General features: G+C 54.1%; 1 protein-coding gene across 1 annotated transcript in view; it reads right to left on the reverse strand.

The window, feature by feature from the left end:
* LOC140400216 (WD repeat-containing protein 26-like) overlaps positions 1–23,715 on the reverse strand; it is a 41,244-nt gene that overhangs the window by 8,526 nt on the left and 9,003 nt on the right. The window contains exons 2-8 of the mRNA XM_072489685.1: positions 18,961–19,060; positions 17,591–17,647; positions 12,346–12,482; positions 9,163–9,260; positions 7,152–7,308; positions 3,200–3,338; positions 2,883–3,022 (exon numbers count right to left, since the gene is read on the reverse strand). Of these exons, the coding sequence (XP_072345786.1) occupies positions 2,883–3,022; positions 3,200–3,338; positions 7,152–7,308; positions 9,163–9,260; positions 12,346–12,482; positions 17,591–17,647; positions 18,961–19,060 (828 nt within the window). The remainder of the gene's footprint in view (positions 1–2,882; positions 3,023–3,199; positions 3,339–7,151; positions 7,309–9,162; positions 9,261–12,345; positions 12,483–17,590; positions 17,648–18,960; positions 19,061–23,715) is intronic.

Consider the following 23,715-nt stretch of genomic DNA (forward strand, 5'->3'; position numbering starts at 1 on the left):
AGAGTGAGGGGGGGGGAAAGAGAGAGTGTGTGAGGGTGGGAGGGGAGAGAGAGAGAGTGAGGCAGGGGGAGAGAGAGAGTGAGGCAGGGGGAGAGAGAGAGTGAGGGGGGGAGAGAGAGAGTGAGCAGGGGAGAGAGAGAGTGAGGGGGGAGAGAGAGAGTGAGGCAGGGGGAGAGAGAGAGTGAGGCAGGGGAGAGAGAGAGTGAGGCAGGGGGAGAGAGAGAGTGAGGCAGGGGGAGAGAGAGCGAGGGGGAGAGAGAGAGAGAGTGAGGGGAGAGAGAGAGAGTGAGGGGGAGAGAGAGAGAGAGAGTGAGGGGGGAGAGAGAGAGTGAGGGGGAGAGAGAGAGTGGGGGGAAGAGAGAGAGTGGGGGGAAGAGAGAGAGTGGGGGGAAGAGAGAGAGTGGGGGGAAGAGAGAGAGTGGGGGGAAGAGAGAGAGTGGGGGGAAGAGAGAGAGTGGGGGAAGAGAGAGAGAGAGTGAGGGCGTGGAGAAAGGGGGGGAAGAAAGAGAGGGAAGGGGAATAGAGGAGTGTGGGGGTGGGGGGAAAGAGAGAGTGTGAGGGGGAGAGAGAGAGAGTGAGGGGGAGAGAGAGAGAGTGAGGGTGTGCAGGAGAGGGGGGAGAGAGAGAGGGAAGGGGAAAAGAGGAGTGGGGGGGTGGGGGGGAAAGAGAGTGAGGGGGGAGAGAGAGAGCGAGGGGGGGAGAGAGAGCGAGGGGGGAGAGAGAGCGAGGGGGGAGAGAGAGCGAGGGGGGAGAGAGTGAGGGGGGGAGAGAGAGAGGGGTGAGGGGGGAGAGAGAGAGTGAGGGGGGAGAGAGAGAGCGGGGGGGGGGAAGAGAGCGAGCGAGGGGGAGAGAGAGAGAGAGAGTGAGGGCGTGCAGAGAGGGGGGGGGGGGGAGAGAGAGAGGGAAGGGGAAAAGAGGAGTGGGGGGGGGGGGGTGGGGGGACAGAGGAGAGAGGTGAGTAGCTGTGGCTGGGTTGAGTTGACATCGCCGCCCAGTCCCTGACCCTCACAGCGTCCCGCTCTCGGGCAGGATTCACCTCGGCTGAGTGAACAAGCCCAGCTCCCCCAATCCCCTTCCGCCTGAGCGAGCCCCGCTCACCCCCCACACCATGTCCTCCCGTTCAATAATCACTGCAAACAAAGCCTGGTTCACTGGGATCAGAGAAGACCAAAGCAGAATCAGGCCACTCGGCCCATCGAGTCTGCTCCGCCATTCAATTATGGCTGATATTTTCCCCCATTCTCCTGCCTTCTCCCCATAACCCCTGATCCCTTATTGATGCAGGAAAGGTGGATAACAGACAGTGGTCTGTATCTATCGGCCTCTGGGCCCTGCACACTGCCACTCTGCTACGTAATAATATCTGCCCCTCGTGGTTAATTCTCACTGTCCTGGAATCTTCAGCAAGGCCAGTGTGTCGACCGGCTATTTGACCCTGAGGGGCACAGCGCCAGAGAGGGGGGGGGGGGCCTAGCGCCAGAGGGGGAGGCCCCAGCGCCAGAGGGGGGGGGGCCCAATGCCAGATGAGGAGGGGGCCCAGCGCAGAGGGGGAGGGGGGGGTCCCAACGCCAGAGGGAAGGGGGGGCCTAGTGCCAGACGGGAAGGGGGGGGCCTAGCGCCAGAGGGGAAGGGGGGGGCCTAGCGCCAGAGGGGGAGGGGGGGGCCTAGCGCCAGAGGGGGAGGGGGGCCCAGCGCCAGAGGGGGAGGGGGGCCCAGGCGCCAGAGGGGGAGGGGGACCCAGCGCCAGAGGGGGGCCCAGCGCCAGAGGGGAAGGAGGGGGGCCCAGCGCCAGAGGGGAAGGGGGGGGCCAGCGCCAGAGGGGAAGGGGGGGCCAGCGCCAGAGGGGAAGGGGGGGGGGGGGGGCCAGCGCCAGAGGGGAAGGGGGGGGGGGGGCAGCGCCAGAGGGGAAGGGGGGGGGCCCAGCGCCAGAGGGGAAGGGGGGGCCCAGCGCCAGAGGGGAAGGGGGGGGGGGCCCAGCGCCAGAGGGGAAGGGGGGGGGGGGCCCAGCGCCAGAGGGGAAGGGGGGGGGGCCCAGCGCCAGAGGGGAAGGGGGGGGGGGGCCCAGCGCCAGAGGGGAAGGGGGGGGGGGCCCAGCGCCAGAGGGGAAGCGGGGGGCCCAGCGCCAGAGGGGAAGGGGGGGGCCCAGCGCCAGAGGGGAAGGGGGGGGCCCAGCGCCAGAGGGGAAGGGGGGGGCCCAGCGCCAGAGGGGAAGGGGGGGGGGGGCCCAGCGCCAGAGGGGAAGGGGGGGGGGGGGCCCAGCGCCAGAGGGGAGGGGGGGGGGGGGGGGGGCCCAGCGCCAGAGGGGAAGGGGCGAGGGGGGCCGGGCCCGAGGGCGAGGGGGGCCGGGCCCGAGGGCGAGGGGGGCCGGGCCCGAGGGCGAGGGGGGCCGGGCCCGAGGGCGAGGGGGGCCGGGCCCGAGGGCGAGGGGGGCCGGGCCCGAGGGCGAGGGGGCCGGGCCCGGAGGGCGAGGGGGGCCGGGCCCGAGGGCGAGGGGGGCCGGGCCCGAGGGCGAGGGGGGCCGGGCCCGAGGGCGAGGGGGGCCGGGCCCGAGGGCGAGGGGGGCCGGGCCCGAGGGCGAGGGGGCCGGCCCGAGGGCGAGGGGGGCCGGGCCCGAGGGCGAGGGGGGCTGGGCCCGAGGGCGGGGGGGCGAGAGCCAGAGGGGGAGGGCGCCAGCGGGCGAGTGTGTGGGATGCATGATAGAGGCACAAACAGGCCAGTGTGGAGAAGGACAAGTTTTTTTTTTGCCACGGGAACCTTCTGACTGCTTAACATCCATCGGTACAAGGCACATGGTCACCAGTGTCTGGTACTGGGGGGCACACAGAGGCTGCTGATTGTAGGGGGTGCATTGTACCCAGGTGTCTCCCGTATCCACAGCTTACCTGTACATGCAAAGCCAGAGTTCCGAACAATCGTCTGGACCACAGGCGATTAAATAAGTATCATCGGGGCTCCATACCAGGTAGGAAACTCCGTATGTGTGACCCTCCAGAGTCTGGAGTAACTTCAGCTGGTGTGTTTCCTGAGAGAGGGGGGGGGCGGGGGAGGAGGAGAAGAGAGAGAGAGAGAAAAAGGTGGAAGAGAGAAACATAATTAGAGAGAAACAGAGCCATAAATGGGACGCCCAGCGTGAGGGGGAGCGCTGACCCCCCACACCCCGGTCCTTCCAGCATTCACACTGAGCAAGAATTGGACTTACAGGGTCGACCTGCCAAATGATAACCGCGTTGTCCTTTGATCCCGTTGCCAGCTTTGTGCTGTCGTTGGAGAACTTGCAGAACCACACCTCGTTGCAGTGTTCAGTCAGGATCTGGCGGGTGTAACAGGGGAACTGTCGCCTGTGCAGTCAAAATACAAGAACAGACATACGCCATTAACATGCATCGCAAGCATGGACACACACACCATTGACAAGCGTCGCAGCCCTGACACACTCACAAGCCATTAACAGGCATCACAGGCCCTGACACACCATTAACACGTATCGCAGCCCAATACACACCATTAACACGCATCGTAGCCCCTGACACACCATTAACACGCATCGTAGCCCCTGACACACCACTAACACGCATCGTAGCCCAACGCACACCATTAACGGGCTTCGCAACCTGACACGCACCATTAACACGCATCGCAACCGACACACACCATTAACACGCATTGTAACCTGACACACCATTAACACGCACACCATTAACATGCCTCGCTGCCCCAACGCACACCATTAACACGCCTCGCTGCTTGAACGCGCACCATAAACACGCATCGCAGCCCCAACGCACACCATTAACACGCATCACAACCCGACACACACCATTAACACGCATCACAACCCGACACACACCATTAACACGCAACGCAGCCCGACACACACCATTAACACGCATCGCAGCCCTAACACACACCATTAACACGCATCACAACCCGACACACACCATTAACACGCAACGCAGCCCGACACACACCATTAACACGCATCGCTGCCCCAACGCATTCCATTAACACGCATCACAACCTGACACACACCATTAACACGCATCGCTGCCCCCGCTGCCGGACACACTGCATCATTCCACCTGCTGGAGGTGTCAAATCTCGTACCAATTCTCAATGCTTCGAGGGGACAGGGGACTGAGAGTCACGGAGGGGGGAGGGTAATAGTGCTCCTGCTCCCACCATCTAGCACCATAGTTTATTCCCACGCTGCCATTTAGAACGGGAACCGCTTATTTAAACTCGTCACGTTGTAATTATACTCGGCTACCCATGGGGGCACTACAAACACCGTGTAAAAGGGATACTGTCTTCTTAAAATGCTACAGGAAGTGTCCTGTCTCTGTAGCCGTTGAGTTGAGCAGCTGTGTCTGTAGCGGAGAGAGAGAGTGAGTGGCGGAGGGAGAGAGAGTGGGGGAGGGAGAGAGAGAGAGATAGAGTGGGGGAGAGAAGATAAAGAGGGAGAAAGAGAAGAGAGAGAGAAACAGAGGAGAAAAGTGAGTGAAGAGTGACAGAGCGGGCGAGGGGGAGGGAGCGGGCGAGGGGGAGGGAGCGGGCGAGGGGGAGGGAGCGGGCGAGGGGAGGGAGCGGGCGAGGGGGAGGGAGCGGGCGAGGGGGAGGGAGCGGGCGAGGGGGAGGGAGCGGGCGAGGGGGAGGGAGCGGGCGAGGGGAGGGAGGGAGCGGCGAGGGGGAGGGAGCGGGCGAGGGGGAGGGAGCGGGCGAGGGGGAGGGAGCGGGCGAGGGGGAGGGAGCGGGCGAGGGGGAGGGAGCGGGCGAGGGGGAGGGAGCGGGCGAGGGGGAGGGAGCGGGCGAGGGGGAGGGGAGCGGGCGAGGGGGAGGGAGCGGGCGAGGGGGAGGGAGCGGGCGAGGGGGAGGGAGCGGGCGAGGGGGAGGGAGCGGGCGAGGGGGAGGGAGCGGGCGAGGGGGAGGGAGCGGGCGAGGGGGAGGGAGCGGGCGAGGGGGAGGAGCGGGCGAGAGGGAGGGAGCGGGCGAGAGGGAGGGAGCGGCGAGAGGGAGGGAGCGGGCGAGAGGGAGGGAGCGGGCGAGAGGGAGGGTGCGGGCGAGAGGGAGGGAGCGGGCGAGAGGGAGGGAGCGGGCGAGAGGGAGGGAGCGGGCGAGAGGGAGGGAGCGGGCGAGAGAGAGGGAGCGGGAGAGAGAGGGAGCGAGCGAGAGAGAGGGAGCGAGCGAGAGAGAGGGAGCGAGCGAGAGAGAGGAGCGAGCGAGAGAGAAGGATCGCGCGAGAGAGAAGGAGCGCGCAAGAGAGAAGGAGCGCGCAAGAGAGAAGGAGCGCGCAAGAGAGAAGGAGCGCGCAAGAGAGAAGGAGCGCGCAAGAGAGAAGGAGCGCGCAAGAGAGAAGGAGCGCGCAAGAGAGAAGGAGCGCGCAAGAGAGAAGGAGCGCGCAAGAGAGAAGGAGCGCGCAAGAGAGAAGGAGCGCGCAAGAGAGAAGGAGCGCGCAAGAGAGAAGGAGCGCGCAAGAGAGAAGGAGCGCGCAAGAGAGAAGGAGCGCGCAAGAGAGAAGGAGCGCGCAAGAGAGAAGGAGCGCGCAAGAGAGAAGGAGCGCGCAAGAGAGAAGGAGCGCGCAAGAGAGAAGGAGCGCGCAAGAGAGAAGGAGCGCGCAAGAGAGAAGGAGCGCGCAAGAGAGAAGGAGCGCGCAAGAGAGAAGGAGCGCGCAAGAGAGAAGGAGCGCGCAAGAGAGAAGGAGCGCGCAAGAGAGAAGGAGCGCGCAAGAGAGAAGGAGCGCGCAAGAGAGAAGGAGCGCGCAAGAGAGAAGGAGCGCGCAAGAGAGAAGGAGCGCGCAAGAGAGAAGGAGCGCGCAAGAGAGAAGGAGCGCGCAAGAGAGAAGGAGCGCGCAAGAGAGAAGGAGCGCGCAAGAGAGAGAGAGCGACGAGAGAGAGGGAGCGAACGAGAGAGAGGGAGCGACGAGAGAGAGGGAGCGAACGTGAGAGAGGGAGCGAACGTGAGAGAGGGAGCGAACGAGAGAGAGGGAGCGAACGAGAGAGAGGGAGCGAACGAGAGAGAGGGAGCGAACGAGAGAGAGGGAGCGAACGTGAGAGAGGGAGCGAACGAGAGAGAGGGAGCGAACGAGAGAGAGGGAGCGAACGAGAGAGAGGGAGCGAACGAGAGAGAGGGAGCGAACGAGAGAGAGGGAGCGAACGAGGAGAGAGGGAGCGAACGAGAGAGAGGGAACGAACGATAGAGAGGGAGCGAACGATAGAGAGGGAGCGAACGAGAGAGAGGGAGCGAACGAGAGAGAGGGAGTGCGAGAGAGAGGGAGCGAACGAGAGAGAGGGAGCGAACGAGAGAGAGGGAGCGAACGAGAGAGAGGGAGTGATGATGTCTTCCTTCTGCCCTGGCTCGAACAGGGGGGAGGGAGGGAGCGGGCGAGAGGGAGGGAGCGGGCGAGAGGGAGGGAGCGGGCGAGAGGGAGGGAGCGAACGTGAGAGAGGGAGTGCGAGAGAGAGGGAGCGAACGAGAGAGAGGGAGCGAACGAGAGAGAGGGAGCGAACGAGAGAGAGGGAGCGAACGAGAGAGAGGGAGCGAACGTGAGAGAGGGAGCGAACGTGAGAGAGGGAGCGAACGTGAGAGAGGGAGCGAACGAGGGAGTGTGTGAGAGAGGGAGCGAACGAGAGAGAGGGAGCGAACGAGAGAGAGGGAGCGAACGAGAGAGAGGGAGCGAACGAGAGAGAGGGAGCGAACGAGAGAGAGGGAGCGAACGAGAGAGAGGGAGCGAACGAGAGAGAGGGAGTGATGATGTCTTCCTTCTGCCCTGGCTCGAACAGGGGGGAGGGAGGGAGCGGGCGAGAGGGAGGGAGCGGGCGAGAGGGAGGGAGCGAACGTGAGAGAGGGAGTGCGAGAGAGAGGGAGCGAACGAGAGAGAGGGAGCGAACGAGAGAGAGGGAGCGAACGAGAGAGAGGGAGCGAACGTGAGAGAGGGAGCGAACGTGAGAGAGGGAGCGAACGTGAGAGAGGGAGCGAACGAGAGAGAGGGAGCGAACGAGAGAGAGGGAGTGATGATTTGTCTTCCTTCCGCCCTGGCTCGAACAGTTCGCGGGCACCCTTCGAGCGGGAGGGAGTTGGTCCGCGGCGGCGAGGTGGGCTTCCCCGCCCAGAGTCCCGAAACCCCTGGAGTGGCAGCTCGTTGCCTGTCGGCTTACCTGCTGCAGGCATGGTCCATGAGCAGCGAGACGGAGTCCAGGTTGGTGTCAGCTTTGGTGTTGTGGTAGAGGCACCTGTCCCGCTGCAACTCCACAGCTTGTCTCAGCAGCGTCTGCAGGCGGCGGGGAGGCAGCATCACGGAGGGAGGGAGATACGCTTCGGGAGGGGCGGCGGGGGGAAGGAGAAGGACAGAAGGGCCGTCAGCCTTATCGCTTTCAATCCGCCGCGCACACACTCTCTCTCTCCGCGCACACTTCCCCAATCCTGCAAGTCTCACCGCCACCCCCCTCCCACCTGGCTGCTGCTCCATCCAGGTGGATTCAAGGCGATTCCGCTGCGGACAGCCGCTTAACCCGTCAAACTGAGCTGAACCAGGCAATTGATAATTGGCCTCAGCACCCTCGCGTGGATTCCTGCTGTCCCCACCCCCGGCGATCAACCTGAGAAACTGGGACGGGGACATGAGGCTGGGGTTTGCGATGGAAGGCTGGGGGGGGGGTCACTGGAGGGGGCCTCATGCGCACTGAAGAGGGGAGAGATGCTGGAATTGGAGGGCGGGTTGTGGGAGGGAGGAGTGGAGAGAGGGAGGATTAGGTTCGTTCGCGATGCCTGCTCAGCATGCTGATGCACTCTGTGGTCTCAAACCTGACCATTAATTACTGTTATGGCTGCAGTGCTGGGTGGCAACTGCCATGCGAGAGTACCTTTAAGAAATGGGTGTTTATCAGTGATGTCAGAGAGTGGGTGGAGCTGGGCTGCCTGTCAGCTTTTTACTTTCGTTTTAGGCTGTTTGCTGCAGTGTGTTTTTTAGTTTGGTTTCCAGTGTTGGAGCTGAAGCCAGACAGAGCAGGTGTACTGTTGATCTCTCTGCCATGAAAAGACTATCTCTTGATCATTTGGTGAATTCAGAATTATAAATGTTCTCAGTAGTGAATGTAAACCTGATGTGCTTCTGTTAAAAGGTGTTTCTTCTGTCGTCTGGATGTTGTTTGGGAAGTTATTAAGCATTACTTAGTGTTGTATTCTTTGGGGGTTGTATTTGAATTGATGGTTGCTGAGATGTTCACTATGTTTCAAAAAGGTTAACTTGAGTTCATAGAATAAACATTGTTTTGCTTTAAAAAATACTTTTCCATTTCTGCTGTCCCACACCTGTAGAGTGGGCCGTGTGCTCCCCATACCACAATCTAGTAAAAGTTGTGGGTCAGGTGAACTCCATGATACACTTTGGGGTTCTCTAAACCCTGGCCCATAACGCAACCAGGACACCTGGAGCCTGCCCCACACCGACAGGCAGCTCTGCCAGGGGGACGAATGCAACAAAAAAAAACATTGTTTGATGCGCTCATTCAGGTACAGCATGGGGTTAGATACAGAGTAAAGCTCCCTCTACACTGTTCCCATCAAACACTCCCAGGACAGGTACAGCACGGGATTAGATACAGAGTAAAGCTCCCTCTCCACTGTCCCTCATCAAACACTCCCAGGACAGGAACAGCACGGGGTTAGATACAGAGTAAAGCTCCCTCTACACTGTCCCCATCAAACACTCCCAGGACAGGTACAGCACGGGGTTAGATACAGAGTAAAGCTCCATCTACACTGTCCCCATCAAACACTCCCAGGACAGATACAGCACAGGGTTAGATACAGAGTAAAGCTCCCTCTACACTGTCCCCACCAAACACTCCCAGGACAGGTACAGCACGAGGTTAGATACAGAGTAAAGCTCCATCTACACTGTCCCCCATCAAACACTCCCAGGACAGGTACAGCACGGGGTTAGATACAGAGTAAAGCTCCCTCTACACTGTCCCAACAAACACTCACAGGGCTAGGAGTTTGGGGATGGTGGAGGTGGTGTGAAAACAAACGTAACAGAACACGAGCTGTTTGATACCAACTTTGGGACAGTCTTTAGCCCCGTTCACTGTCTCGTGGCCGCTGAGCACTATCAGAACGCAGGAGGAGCAGGGAAGACAAATAAGGAAGCAACCTTGCAGGACTCACTGTGAAGTTTATCGAGGAGCTTGGTCCGTGACAAGTTGCCCTTTCCCTCCCATTCCGCCTTCGCCCGCAGGTCATCCGCATCGCTGCACATCAGGTATCTGCGCAGGAAGACAACGCAAATACCCACATATTTTTCAAAATGGTCGCACCCGCATGCTTTCCTGACAGTCTTCCATTGCCAATCACAGCTGCCATCCAATTATCCTATGTCAACAGTCACAGTGCAGTGGCCGCCCCCGGCCTGTAGGTGGGGTCAAGTATTCCGATCCCGGGGCAGACCCCTACAGTGGCTTGGATACTGGACGTAAAGCCTTATATTTTATTTGAATTTTGTACGACTGTGAGGAAAGGCTACCTCGCTCCAGGAGTGATTCACGCAAAATAAGGATATGTAATATTTTTTAAAAACTACATTAACACAAGATCAAAATATCTTCAACAGCTTCCAATGACCTCTTAAACAATGCGAATACAGTGACACAATAACCCTTAACTGCTATCTTTACTTCCAGTCAAACAACAAAACCACCTCAGGACTACTTCCGACGGCGGCCATGGAGTAAGCGGTCCCGCATTTGGTGGCTCCCGCTCGGCGTGGATTTTTTCAGTCCGAATTGTGTGGTAGTAGATGGCAGAAGGTGCAGGGCATATAAAACTCCGCTGGTGGGACTGGATTATGGCTCATTGGACGAGAAGTGCAACGAGAGACAGCGGCTTGAGCGAGAGTATTTGTGGTGCGACACAGGAGAAGATGGCAGAGTAGGAGGGGCAGCGCTGCCCTCCCCGGTTGTCTACGGAGCGGCTGGTGGAATTCCTAAACAGCAAGCTCCAGCAGAAGAGGAAGGGGGCCTCAGAGGACTTGGCCAATGCGGTGGAGCCGCTTAGGGCGACGATCAAGCGGGTTGGGCAGAGGCTTGGGACCTGGTGATCCAAAAGGCAGAGGAGTCAGTGGGGGGGGGGGGGGGGGGGGGGGGGGGGGAAAGAGAGCACGAGGATGGGTTGACCTCGCTGGAGGCGGGTGACAGGGATGGCGACGAGCAGCCAGAAAAGGCCGAGGGAGAAGGATCTCGAGAACCGTTCCACGAGGCCAAACCTTCAGATTGTGGGGATGCCTGAAGGGATCGAAGGTGGGGAGGCTGCCAAGTAGGTGGCAAGCAAGTTGGAGAAGGTGATGGGGGAGGTGGGGGGTCTTTGACTGCCCTCTCGAGGGTTAGAGGAGGGGGCCGCAGGTGGGGAAGCCGCTGAGGGCGATGGTGGTGAGGCTACATCGTTTCCTCGACAAGGAGAAGATCTTGAGGTGGGCGAGGCACCAAGAGTTGCACCTGGGAGGGGGTGAACTGCAGATTTACCAAGGCCTAGGAGCGGAATTGGCAATGCCGGGTACAACCAGATCAAGGTGGCCCTCTACAAGGAGGGGGATAAGTCTGGGACCCTGTACCCCGCTCGCTTGTGGGTCACGCACCAGAAGCAAGAGTTTTAGTTTGACTCTTCGGAGGAGAAGGAGAAGGACTTTGAGGGACTGGGAGGATTGCGAGGACATGAAACTTTGGCGTGGAGTTTTGTGGGCACGCAGGATGGGTGGATTGGCGAGGGGAGTGGAGGGGGCGAGCGCGCCTTTTGTTTTCCCTTGTGAGTTTGTGGTCTGGAGGGATGGGTGTGGAGGGGCGGATTGGGGGGGGGGGGGGGGGGGGGGGGGGAGGTGAGAGGTAGTCAGAGGCATTGGGCGGGGGGCCATCATGCTAGCTGGTAGGGCTAGATAACGGGAATGAAATGGGGGTTGCCAGGAGGGGGAATGCTGGCATGGGTGTGGCGCAGTTGGGTTGGGAGAGATGGCGGCGGACATCTTGGGGCGAGCCTGGAAAAGTGCGCGACACAGACTGGGGGCAGCTGGCTAAAGAAGGGAAACGGCTGACTAGCAGGGAAGGCGGGGGGGGGTGGGAGGAAGGACTCCCAACGATGCCAGTTACTTGGATCACGCGGGGGTTGAATGGGCCGGTTAAATGGTTGCTTTTTCGAACATCTGGGGGATTTGAAGGCTGACGATGTGATGCTTCAGGAGACGCACCTGAAGCTGGGAGATCAGACGAGGCTGAGGAAGGGATGGATGGGACCATAAGACACAGGAGCAGAATTAGGCCACTCGGCCCATCGAGTCTGCTCCGCCATTCAATCATGGCTGATATTTTCTCATCCCCATTCTCCTGCCTTCTCCTCACAACCCCTGATCCCCTTATTCATCAAGAACCTCTCTAATTCTGTCTTAAAGACACTCAGTGATTTGGCCTCCACAGCCTTCTGCGGCAAAGAGTTCCACAGATTCACCACCCTCTGGCTGAAGAAATTCCTCCTCATCTCTGTTTTAAAGGATCGTCCCTTTAGTCTGAGATGGTGTCCTCTGGTTCTAGTTTCTCCTACAAGTGGAAACATCCTCTCCACGCCCACTCTATCCAGGCCTCGCAGTATCTTGTAAGTTTCAATAAACCCCCCCTCATCCTTCTAAACTCCAAAGGGTACAGACCCAGAGTCCTCAACCGTTCCTCATACGACAAGCTCTTCATTCCAGGGATCATTCTTGTGAACCTCCTCTGGTCCCTTTCCAAGGCCCCAGCGCATCCTTCCTTAGATACGGGGCCCAAAACTGCTCACAATACTCCAAATGGGGTCTGACCAGAGCCTTGTACAGCCTCAGAAGTACATCCCTGCTCTTGTATTCTAGCCCTGTCGACACGAATGCTAACATTGCATTTGCCTTCCTAACTGCCGACTGAACCTGCACGTTAACCTGAAGAGAATCGTGAACAAGGATTCCCAAGTCCCTTTGTGCTTCTGATTTCCTCAGCATTTCCCCATTTAGAAAATAGTCTATGCCTCCATTTCTCCTTCCAAAGTGCATAACCTCACACTTTTCCCACATTGTATTCCATCTGCCACTTCATGTTGTGCTGGTGGGGCTCAAAGCCTCCGAAGGTGGGGGTGTGGGTGAGTGACCTGGCCTAGGGGCTCCACCTGTGACTGCTGCCTGTGGTGTTAAGTACACAATGTTCGGACCTCATATTCTTTGCAAGTAGGGACTCCATTGCCCAGCAACTGTTTATAATGAGGTTAAAAATCCTTTCTTGCAGAGTTTCCAAAGGCTACCCCCCCTCCCCCCCCCCCCTCGCAACCTTCTCCCCTTTCACTCACCCACTCAGAGCATGGATCCGATCCGTGTTGTACTTCAGCGGAGTCAGCTCGAACCGGAGAACCTGCAGAGCTTCCAGAACCTTCCCGTCTTCCAGGAATTCCAGGTACTTCTGCTCCAGCAGCAGGAACTTCATGCGCTGCATGGGAGGCACAGGCGTCAGTGGAGGCCTTGCACAAACACGGCCTGCAGCGGAGTGGTGAGGCGCCGCCGCGCCGGGGAAGGCTCCCGTCACCCGGCACTCCGCGCCGATGTGCGAACCCCTACCCTCAAAGCTCCCCATTCCCGCTCTCGTCATGCCAAAGCCAACACCCAAACAGCTTTCGGACCCGCCAAAACTTTAATCAGCACATCGAAGGCCCAGAGGGGGGCGCAGAGGATAGGACCAGGGATGGGGCGGGGGGCTTCAGTTAAAAGTGGAGAATCTGGAAACGTTCTCCTTGGAGCAGAGAAGGTTAAGGGGGAGATCTAATCGAGGCGTTCAAACATCATGCAAGATTATGTAACTATGTAACCACTGGAGGAAATTGTTACATGTTGTATTTTATTGTCGTAATATTAAAAGCCCTGGGTTCAAATACGTACCGGCAGAGCTGTGATTAAGGGGCTGTGAAGGTGAGGTAATCATTGTATTTAATCATTTACTTGTTTACATCTAGACGGCTAATGGAATATTGTTTACGTTTAGGAGGTTCCCTGCGGTATAGGTAATTTATAAGGGATTGTGTTTAGTCCTAGCTAAGCAGGTCACCCGGGGGGGGGGGGGGGGGGGGGGGGGGGGGGGAATTAAGTTTAGTCCTAGCTAAGCAGGTAATGGGGCATCTCAGTGGGAGGAGACTGGAGAACGCTTTACGCTAGATTTACAGATGATGTACTGGATAGAAGGAGCCAGGTAGGTCTGTAGTTTTGCAGTCTACTATAAGATTTCAAGTTGGACAGCAGTTTGCCATTGGATTGGAGACTGGTAAGTCAGAAGAATTTTTAGGCTGTTTTTGAAAGGGTCATCTCCAAAGGTCTGCGCATATAAGCAAGTAACCCTGATTATTTATAAGTGGCATTTGAATTGTATTGGGTTGCTTAATTGGAATATATGGCAGGTGTAGATAGGGAGTTAAAGTTCCCCCTCCCTTTTATTTAAGAACTGTTAATTAAAACTATTACCGTGTGGCTAATGCGATTGATTCAATGTTTAAATTAATGTTTGTTTCCGCATAAAAGATACTTATTGATCAGTGTTATTACTCCTGTGGTTTAGTCGTCTTCTCTCACTGTCTCACAAATGGCCAGGATTCTCGGTCAGCAGCCCTGACAAAAATTGGGGGCTCTTTGCCGGGATTTTAAAAAGTATAATTCTTTGTTTGGTTTGGGATTATTGAACTTGAGGACAGCGAGTGTGAGGGGCGGCTGCTTTATTTCAGTTTAAATAGGGAATGGCTTGCAAAATGGCTCTTTCAGTGGCTAAGAGTTTCCTGGGTCACTGGGTGGTTGACAAGGGTTGGTATCGCGAAGGTTGGCAGAGGTGGATCATGTGAAGGAAAGTTTGAAAAACACTGACCTAGAGGAATGAGTAATCCCTCCTAGCTAAAAACCTACTGGGGATATGTTTAAACATGTTCAAGCACTGCCATGGTTTGATGAGAAAGATGTGGAAGCCTTTTTTTTGGTAGGCTCATTCGAGAAAGTAGCTAAACAACTGAGCTGGCCAAAAACCGCATGGATCTTGTTGGTTCAATCAAAATTGGTAGGTAGAGCTTGTGACGTGTTGGTCTCATTATCAGAGGAGGTATCTAGAGATTGTGTTGAGGTGAGGAAAGCCATTTGAAGTGCAAATGAACTAGTGCCAGAAGCCTATAGTCTGAGGTTCAGAAATCAAAGGAAAAAATGAAGCTCAGATGTATATAGAATTTGAAAGAAGCAAACAAAATAATTTTGAAAGGTAGATAAGAGCATTAAAAATAGTCCGAACGGATGAAGCTCTTAAGGAAATGGTTAATCTGGAGGAATTGAAAGATTCACTTCCGGCAGTAGTGAAAGCAAGGGATACAGGAGCAAGTCAATCTTTAATGCAAAAGATAAGGAGATATGTTGTCTGGAAGGAGTATTGTCAGAAAAGGTCATTATATGTTGGATTACAGGTGAAATGAGTAGCATTCCATTACGTCCAGTGAAAAGTGCTGACTGAACTTCTGAAAAAGCACAGGAAATTTCAGTGAACTTTGTATGTCTTTGACAATCTGAAAACGGTGTTAAAGGTGTTTTGGCGACGTCGAATTATGCCAAGCGATTTAAGGTGGCCATCAATGCGAGTGATGGGGGCTGTACTGTTAGAAGATGACAAAGAGTTGCAAATAGTTGGTTTACAGGTGCAGCAGGTGATTAAGGCGGCGAATGGAGTTTTGTCCTTCATTGCTAGAGGGATGGAGTTTAAGACTAGGGAGGTTATGCTGCAACTGTATAAGGTGTTCGTGAGGCCACACCTGGAGTATTGTGTTCGGTTTTGGTCTCCTTACCCGAGAAAGGACGTACTGGCCCTGGAGGGTGTGCAGAGGATTCACTAGGTTAATCCCAGAACTGAAGGGGTTGGATTACGAGGAGAGGTTGAGTAGACTGGGACTATACTTGGAATTTAGAAGGATGCAGGGGGGGATTTTATAGAAACATATAAAATTATGAAGGGAAGAGACAAGATAGATGCGGGCAGGTTGTTTCCACTGGCGGGTGAGAGCAGAACTAGGGGGCATAGCCTCAAAATAAAGGGGAAGTAGATTTAGGACTGAGCTTAGGAGGAACTTCTTCACCCAAAGGGTTGTGAATCTACGGAATTCCTTGCCCAGTGAAGCAGTTGAGGCCCCTTCATTAAATGTTTTTAAGATAAAGATAGATAGTTTTTTGAAGAATAAAGGAATAAAAGGTAATGGTGTTCGGGCCGGAAAGTGGAGCTGAGTCCACAAAAGATCAGCCATGATCTCATTGAATGGCGCAACAGGCTCGAGGGGCCAGATGCCTACTCCTGCTCCTAGTTCTTATGTACTGAAAGATCTATTGGTTATTTTCCAGAAAACTAAATGTCTATTAAAAGCAGTCGTCCATCGAAAAGGAGATGATAAGTTTGGTGTTGGCATTGCAACATTTTGACATTTACGTTCATCCGGGACAATTGTTTAAGTTCTGGAGATGTTTTAAGATAGAAATGAAAGACCTTTTGGACAGAGTTTATTGCTCGAACTATTTAACTTGACAATTATACATGTAGCAGGGAGAGAAAATGTAATTGCCAAAGCTTTATCACGACTTTGAATTGGAAGAAGAATGGAACGTTCAAATTTGGGAAAGACTAAAATGGACTCTACTGATGTTTAAATCTGTATGCACAAGTATGGCAAGATATGCATCATATAGTGTAATTGTAGTGTTTAGTAATAATATTTTTCATATTGTTGGTAATTTCTTTAAGGCAGGGGGTGTGATGAATGTAGAAAATTGTTAGGCATTATATTTTGTTGCAGTAATTTAGTAAAAACCTTGGTTCAAAACACACCCAGGTAGTACGTCTGCTAAAGCTGTGATTAGGGAGTCGTAAAAGTGAGATAATCATGGATTTTAACCATTTACTTGTTTACATATGGATGGCTAATGGAATATTGTTCATTTTTAGGAGCTTCCCTGGGGTGTCGATAGTTTATGAGGGATTGTGTTTCGTCCTAGCCAAGCAGGTTGTGTAATATCTTAGTGGAGGGTGACTGGAGAATACCCGATATAGATGATATAATTAATGGAAGGAGCCAGGTCTGTCTGTCGTATTGTAGTCTACCATAGGAAGTTAAGTGGAACAGCAGTTTGCCATAGGATTGGAGTCTAACAAGACAGAAGGATTTTCAGGTTGTTCCTTAAAAGGGCCTCTCTCTAAACGCCTGCACAGAGAAGTAAGTACCCTTTATTTATCAGTGGCATTTGAACTGTATTGTGCTGTTAACTGGAATATATAATGGCAGGTGTAGATAGGGGGTTAAGGTTTTTTCCCCCCTTTAATTTAAGAACCGTTTTAAGTATGATTTGGAAAGCTATTACTGTGTTGCTAACGTGATTCTGTGTTTAAATTAAAGTGTGTTTTAACATAGAGGTTACCTACTGGTCAGCGTTATCACTCCTGTGGTTGAGTCGTGTTCCCTCACAGTTCTACAAATTGTTCGGGATTCTCGTACGCACAGTCCGAGCAGTTTTGGTTAGAGTAAATAAGGAGAGTGTTTCCAGTGGCAGGACGGTGGGTAACCAGGGGTGGGTGGGGGGGGGGGGGGGGGGGGGGGGAAAGAGACACAGATTGAGGAGAATCAGCAGAAGGACCAGGGGAGGGAGTGGACGATGAGGAGAATTTCTGTTTTACAACATCGAGTTGTTGTTGTGATCTGGGAGGCGCAGCCTGAAAGGGCGGCGGAAGCAGATCCAATAGGAACTTTCAAAAAAATGGGGGGGGGGGGGGATTGGAGACTTACTTAAAGGGGGAAACATTGTAGGGGTACGTGGGGGAAAAGATCGGGGTAGGGTTAATTGGATAGCTCTTTTAATGAGCCGGTGGGCTGAATGGCCACCTTCTACGCTATAAGACACTGTGATTTAAGGGCAGGCAAATATAACCAGAAAGGTATCAGTTGTTGGCCCAATTTTGAGCTCTCTTGACTCTCGCTTAACAGGCGTGAGATTACCTCAGGATTTCCCTCCAACCATACCCAGAGTTTACCTCAAGATCATCCACTCTTAGACTGCGTCTAATCTGAGGGCTACACAGTGCAGCAAAGCAGGGCAAGGCCCCACAGAGAGCCTGTGCTGCGATGGTAACCAAGCCAGGCACATGCGGGTCACAGAGAAAGGGGCTCGGCTGAGGCGAGCGCCACTCTGCAGAAGCCAATAGCTGTGGGGCACAGCGCCAACGCGGGTGGGCTCGCGGTTTTGACCCGAGGCCGGACGGATGACATGGCGGCAAACCGAGACGAGGGCAGCCCCGCTGAAGTGTGCTGGCATGGTGCTTGCATTCACCGCTGGCACTGGTTCTTTCCCACGGGGGTGACCCTTCAGGGCCCTGCGGGTGACGACCGAGGGGCAAATAGACACTTGCGTTTCTTGCCCACCCGGGGGACGGGCTTCCAAAATAAATTGGATGGGCTGACGGTGGGATTGCATGTTGCACAGGCCGTGGTTTGCATCCCCCAATGTCTCTCCCACTCCCACCCTTGCTCCATCCCCTTTCCTTACCACAATGGCCTGAGGCAAATGCACCAAGGATTTGAGTTCAGTGAGGTCGGCTTCAGCCTGAAGGGAAAGATAACACCACAATCAGCACAGGCTGTTCATCCGCACGGTGCTAGGCGGCAACTCAAGGGCGACTAAATGTTCTAACAAGCGAACCACAGCTCACACGTTTCCCCCCCCCCCCCTCCCCCCACACACACCCACCTACCTCCCTCAGAAACCAACACATCGAGCAAAAGGCCAGTGGATTCTTTCATCATCGAGCACTCGAGGCATGAATCGGAGGAAGGGACATTAGAAAGAGGAGGCCAGCCAGCTCCACATTTCAAGTAGCTCACGTCCCTCCACTGCATTTTCACACTTTCTATCCCAATCCCTTTGAGGACCTGAGCAACACTCTATCCATGTCAATCTCCTTCACCCGCAAGGAATCAGAACATAGAAAATACAGCACAGAACAGGCCCTTCGGCCCACGATGCTGTGACGAACTTTTGTCCTAGATTAAGAACAAATTAATCTACACCCCACCATTCTACTGTAATCCATGCACCTATCCAATAGTCGCTTGAAGGTCCCCAACGTTTTCGACTCAACTACTTCCACAGGCAGTGCATTCCATGTCCCCAACTCGAATCTGAGGTCTCTCAGCAGAGTACCCAACTCTCCTGCAGTTGTCAATCTGGGTTAGATACAGAGTAAAGCTCCCTCTACACTGTCCCCATCAAACACTCCCAGGACAGGGACAGCACGGGGTTAGATACAGAGTAAAGCTCCCTCTACACTGTCCCCATCAGACACTCCCAGGACAGGGACAGCACGGGGTGAGATACAGAGTAAAGCTCCCTCTACACTGTACCCATCAAACACTCCCAGGACAGATACAGCACGGGGTTAGATACAGAGTAAAGCTCCCTCTACACTGTCCCCATCAAACACTCCCAGGACAGGGACAGCACGGGGTTAGATACAGAGTAAAGCTCCCTCTACACTGTACCCATCAAACACTCCCAGGACAGGTACAGCACGAGGTTGGATACAGAGTAAAGCTCCCTCTACACTGTCCCCATCACACTCCCAGGACAGGTACAGCACGGGGTTAGATACAGAGTAAAGCTCCCTCTACACTGTCCCCAAACATTCCCCGGACAGGTACAGCACGGGGTTAGATACAGAGTAAAGCTCCCTCTACACTGTCCCAACAAACACTCCCAGGGCTAGGAGTTTGGGGATGGTGGAGGTGGTGTGAAAACAAACGTAACAGAACACGAGCTGTTTGATACCAACGAGTTTGGCCCGGCCCGACCGGGTGGTCCAGGGGTAAACTCAATGCTGCCTGTTGAAATGAGTGCGGGCGATCAGAAACCCCAGTTACCTTTTCCCAGTCTCCTTCCGTCACATGGTTCCGGAATTTGGTCGCCGAAGGATGTTCCAGGCTGCACCCCGTCTCCTGCATCAGCTGTTCGACTGTTTGGCTGCACAGTGTGGGGGGGGGGGGGGGGGGGGGGGGGTGGAATCAAGAACAAGCAGGTGAGTTTTGGTGCAACGCTAATATTTCACAGCTCAAATGCAACAGTCCGCAGGCACCGGACTTTGGAACCTGAACAATGTCACGGGGAGGCAGTTCAGAGAAGGTTCGCTGGGCCGATTCCTGGGAGGAAGGGGTTTGCCTGACGGGGAAATGTTGAGCAGGTTGGAGCCTGTACCCGTTGGGAGTTTAGAACGAGAGGGGATCTTTATGAAACGTATCAGATTCGGAGGGGGGTTTGACAGGGTGGATGCTGAGGGGGTGCCCCCAAATGATCTGGGGCGCAAGGGCAGCACAGTGGTTTGCACAGTTGCTTCACAGCGCCAGGGTCGCAGGTCCGATTCCCGGCTTGGGTGACTGTCTGTGCGGACGTTCTCCCCGTGTCTGCGCAGGTTTCCTCCGGGTGCTCCGGTTTCCTCCCAGTCCAAAGTCGTGCAGGTTAGATGGATTGGCCATGATAAATTGCCCTCAAGTGTCCAAAAGGTGGGGTGGGGTTACTGGGTTATGGGGATAGGGTCGAGATGTGCGATTGGGTAGGGTGCTCTTTCCAAGGGCCGGTGCAGACTCGATGGGCCGAATGGCCTCCTTCTGCACTGTAAATTCGATGATATGCAACGCGTCTTAATCCTGACGTTTGGTCCTCATTCTGACATTCGAAATGTGCCGGAATCCCGGCATTCTGTGCTCATCCCGGCGCTTGCAATGTGCCGGAATCCCGGCATTCTGTGCTCATCCCGGCATTTGCAAAGTGCCGGAATCCTGGCATTCTGTGCTCACAGAACATAGAACAATACAGCGCAGTACAGGCCCTTCGGCCCACGATGTTGCACCGAAACAAAAGCCATCTAACCTACACTATGCCATTATCATCCATATGTTTATCCAATAAACTTTTAAATGCCCTCAATGTTGGCGAGTTCACTACTGTAGCAGGTAGGGCATTCCACGGCCTCACTACTCTTTGCGGAAAGAACCTACCTCTGACCTCTGTCCTATATCTATTACCCCTCAGTTTAAAGTTATGTCCCCTCGTGCCAGCCATTTCCATCCGCGGGAGAAGGCTCTCACTGTCCACCCTATCCAACCCCCTAATCATTTTGTATGCCTCTATTAAGTCTCTTCTTAACTTTCTTCTCTCCAACGAAAACAACCCCGAGTCCATCAGCCTTTCCTCATAAGATTTTCCCTCCATACCAGGCAACATCCTGGTAAATCTCCTCTGCACCCGCTCCAAAGCCTCCACGTCCTTCCTATAATGCGGTGACCAGAACTGTACGCAATACTCCAAATGCGGCCGTACCAGAGTTCTGTACAGCTGCAACATGACCTCCTGACTCCGGAACTCAATCCCTCTACCAATAAAGGCCAACACTCCATAGGCCTTCTTCACCACCCTATCAACCTGGGTGGCAACTTTCAGGGATCTATGTACATGGACACCTAGATCCCTCTGCTCATCCACACTTTCAAGAACTTTTCCATTAGCCAAATATTCCACATTCCTGTTATTCCTTCCAAAGTGAATCACCTTACACTTCTCTACATTAAACTCCATTTGCCACCTCTCAGCCCAGCTCTGCAGCTTATCTATATCCCTCTGTAACCTGCTACTTCCTTCCACACTATCGACAACACCACCGACTTTAGTATCGTCTGCAAATTTACTCACCCACCCTTCTGCGCCTTCCTCTAGGTCATTGATAAAAATGACAAACAGCAACGGCCCCAGAACAGATCCTTGTGGTACTCCACTTGTGACTGAACTCCATTCTGAACATTTCCCATCAACCACCACCCTCTGTCTTCTTTCAGCTAGCCAATTTCTGATCCACATCTCTAAATCACCCTCAATCCCCAGCCTCCGTATTTTCTGCAATAGCCTACCGTGGGGAACCTTATCAAACGCTTTGCTGAAATCCATATACACCACATCAACTGCTCTACCCTCGTCTGCCTGTTCAGTCACCTTCTCAAAGAACTCGATAAGGTTTGTGAGGCATGACCTACCCTTCACAAAGCCATGCTGACTATCCCTGATCATATTATTCCTATCTAGATGATTATAAATCTTGTCTCTTATAATCCCCTCCAAGACTTTACCCACTACAGACGTGAGGCTCACCGGTCTATAGTTGCCGGGGTTGTCTCTGCTCCCCTTTTTGAACAAAGTGACCACATTTGCTATCCTCCAGTCCTCTGGCACTATTCCTGTAGCCAATGATGACATAAAAATCAAAGCCAATGGTCCAGCAATCTCTTCCCTGGCCTCCCAGAGAATCCTAGGATAAATCCCATCAGGTCCCGGGGACTTATCTATTTTCAGCCTGTCCAGAATTGCCAACACCTCTTCCCTACGTACCTCAATGCCATCTAATCTATTTACCTGGAGCTCAGCATTCTACTCCACAACATTATCTTTTTCCTGAGTGAATACTGACGAAAAATATTCATTTAGTATCTCGTCTATCTCTTCAGACTCTACACACAACTTCCCATCCCTGTCCTTGACTGGTCCTACTCTTTCCCTAGTCATTCGCTTATTCCTGACATACCTATAGAAAGCTTTTGGGTTTTCCTTGATCCTTCCTGCCAAGTACTTCTCATGTCCCCTCATTGCTCGTCTTAGCTCTCTCTTTAGATCCTTCCTCGCTACCTTGTAACTATCCATCGCCCCAACTGAAACTTCACACCTCATCTTCACATAGGCCTCCTTCTTCCTCTTAACAAGAGATTCCACTTCTTTGGTAAACCACGGTTCCCTCGCTCGGCACCTTCCTCCCTGCCTGACCGGTACATACTTATCAAGAACACGCAGTAGCTGATCCTTGAACAAGCTCCACTTATCCAGTGTCCCCCCGTGCAGCAAATAGGATCACCCCGCCCTTGCTCATTTGCATAACTTAGCTTCACTGCGGCCACCCCAGTAACATCCCCAGAGGGAGGTTTGGTGACTGCACAGCGGTGAGAAGGAATTGTATCGGTACCACGCATATTAATCACACAGAATGCACAGCACAGAGTGACAGACTATTCGGCCCAACTACTCCATACTGGCGCCTGTACGCCACGTGAGCTTCCTCCCACTCCTTGCCACCCCATCAATGTTTTTCCCATTCCTTTCCCCCCTCGTGTTCATCCAGCTTCCCTTAAAATCCATCCAGGTTTGATCGAGGCGTTCAAAATCGCGAGTGGATAGGGAGACCATGTTCCCGCTTGCAAAAGGGCCTAGAACGAGAGGGACACAGTTCACGTAATTGGTAAAAAGCAAAAGAAAGGGGACAGGAGGAATTAACCCTTTCACTCAGCGACTTGTTCGGGTCTGGAATACGCTGCCCTCAGATGGTGGCGGAGGCAGGTTCAATCGAGGCGCTCCGGAGGGAATCGGATCCTTATTTGAAAATCGGAATGGGTAGGGTTACAGGGAGCAAGTTCCACATTCCCACCACTCTCTGAGTAAAGAAATGTCTTCTGAATTTCCCCGTTGGACTTATTAGCGACCATCGTATGTTTGTGGCCTCAAGCTTTGGCCACACCGTTCTCTAGGTCGACCCCATTGCAGCCTTCCAATAGATAACACTTAAAAAAACAAATAATCTCAATCTCGTCCTATGACATTCAAAGGCGTTACCATCGCTGAATCCCCCACAATCAACATCCTGGGGGCTACCACTGACCAGAAACTGAACTGGGCCCAGCTATATTAATACCGTGGCTACCAGAGCAGGTCAGAGGCTGGGAATCCTGCGGAGAGTAACTCACCTCCTGACCCCCCCAAAGCCCGTCCACCATCTACAATGTCATGTGAGCGTACCTTTAGAAATGGGTGTCTATCAGTGATGTCAGAGAGTGGGTGGAGCTGGGCTGTCCGTCAGCTTTTTACTTTTGTTTTAGGCTATTTGCTGCAGGGTGTGTTTTAGTTTTGTTTTCAGTGTTGGAGCTGAAGCCAGACAGAGCAGGTGTACTGTTGATCTCTCTGCCATGAAAAGACTATCTCTTGACCATTTGGTGAATTCAGAATTATAAATGTTCTCAGTAGTGAATGTAAACCTGATGTGCTTCTGTTAAAAGGTTTTCTTTCATCTTCTGGATGTTGTTTGGGAAGTTATTAAGGATTACTTAGTGTTGTCTTCTTTGGGGGTTGTATTTGAATTAATGGTTGCTGAGATGTTCACTGTATGTTTTAAAAAGGTTAACTTGAGTTCATAGAATAAACATTGTTTTGCTTTAAAAAATACTTTTCCATTTCTGCTGTCCCACACCTGTAGAGTGGGCCGTGTGCTCCCCACACCACAATCTATTAAAAGTTGTGGGTCAGGGGAACTCCATGATCCACTTTGGGGTTCTCTAAAACCTGGCCCATAACAACAAGGCACAAGTCAGGAGTGTGAGGGAATACTCTCCGCTCGCCTGGATGAGCGCGGCTCCCAACAACACTCGAGAAGCTCGACACCATCCAGGACAAAGCAGCCCCGCTCGATCGACACGCTAACCACAAACACTCCCTCCCTTCACCCCCGACGCACAACGGCAGCCGTGTGCACCGTCTACAAGACGCCCCGCAGCCACTCGCTCCTTCGACAGCACCTTCCAAACCCGCCACCT

This window comes from Scyliorhinus torazame, chromosome 24, assembly GCF_047496885.1.
Source record: "Scyliorhinus torazame isolate Kashiwa2021f chromosome 24, sScyTor2.1, whole genome shotgun sequence".
NCBI lineage: Eukaryota > Metazoa > Chordata > Chondrichthyes > Carcharhiniformes > Scyliorhinidae > Scyliorhinus > Scyliorhinus torazame.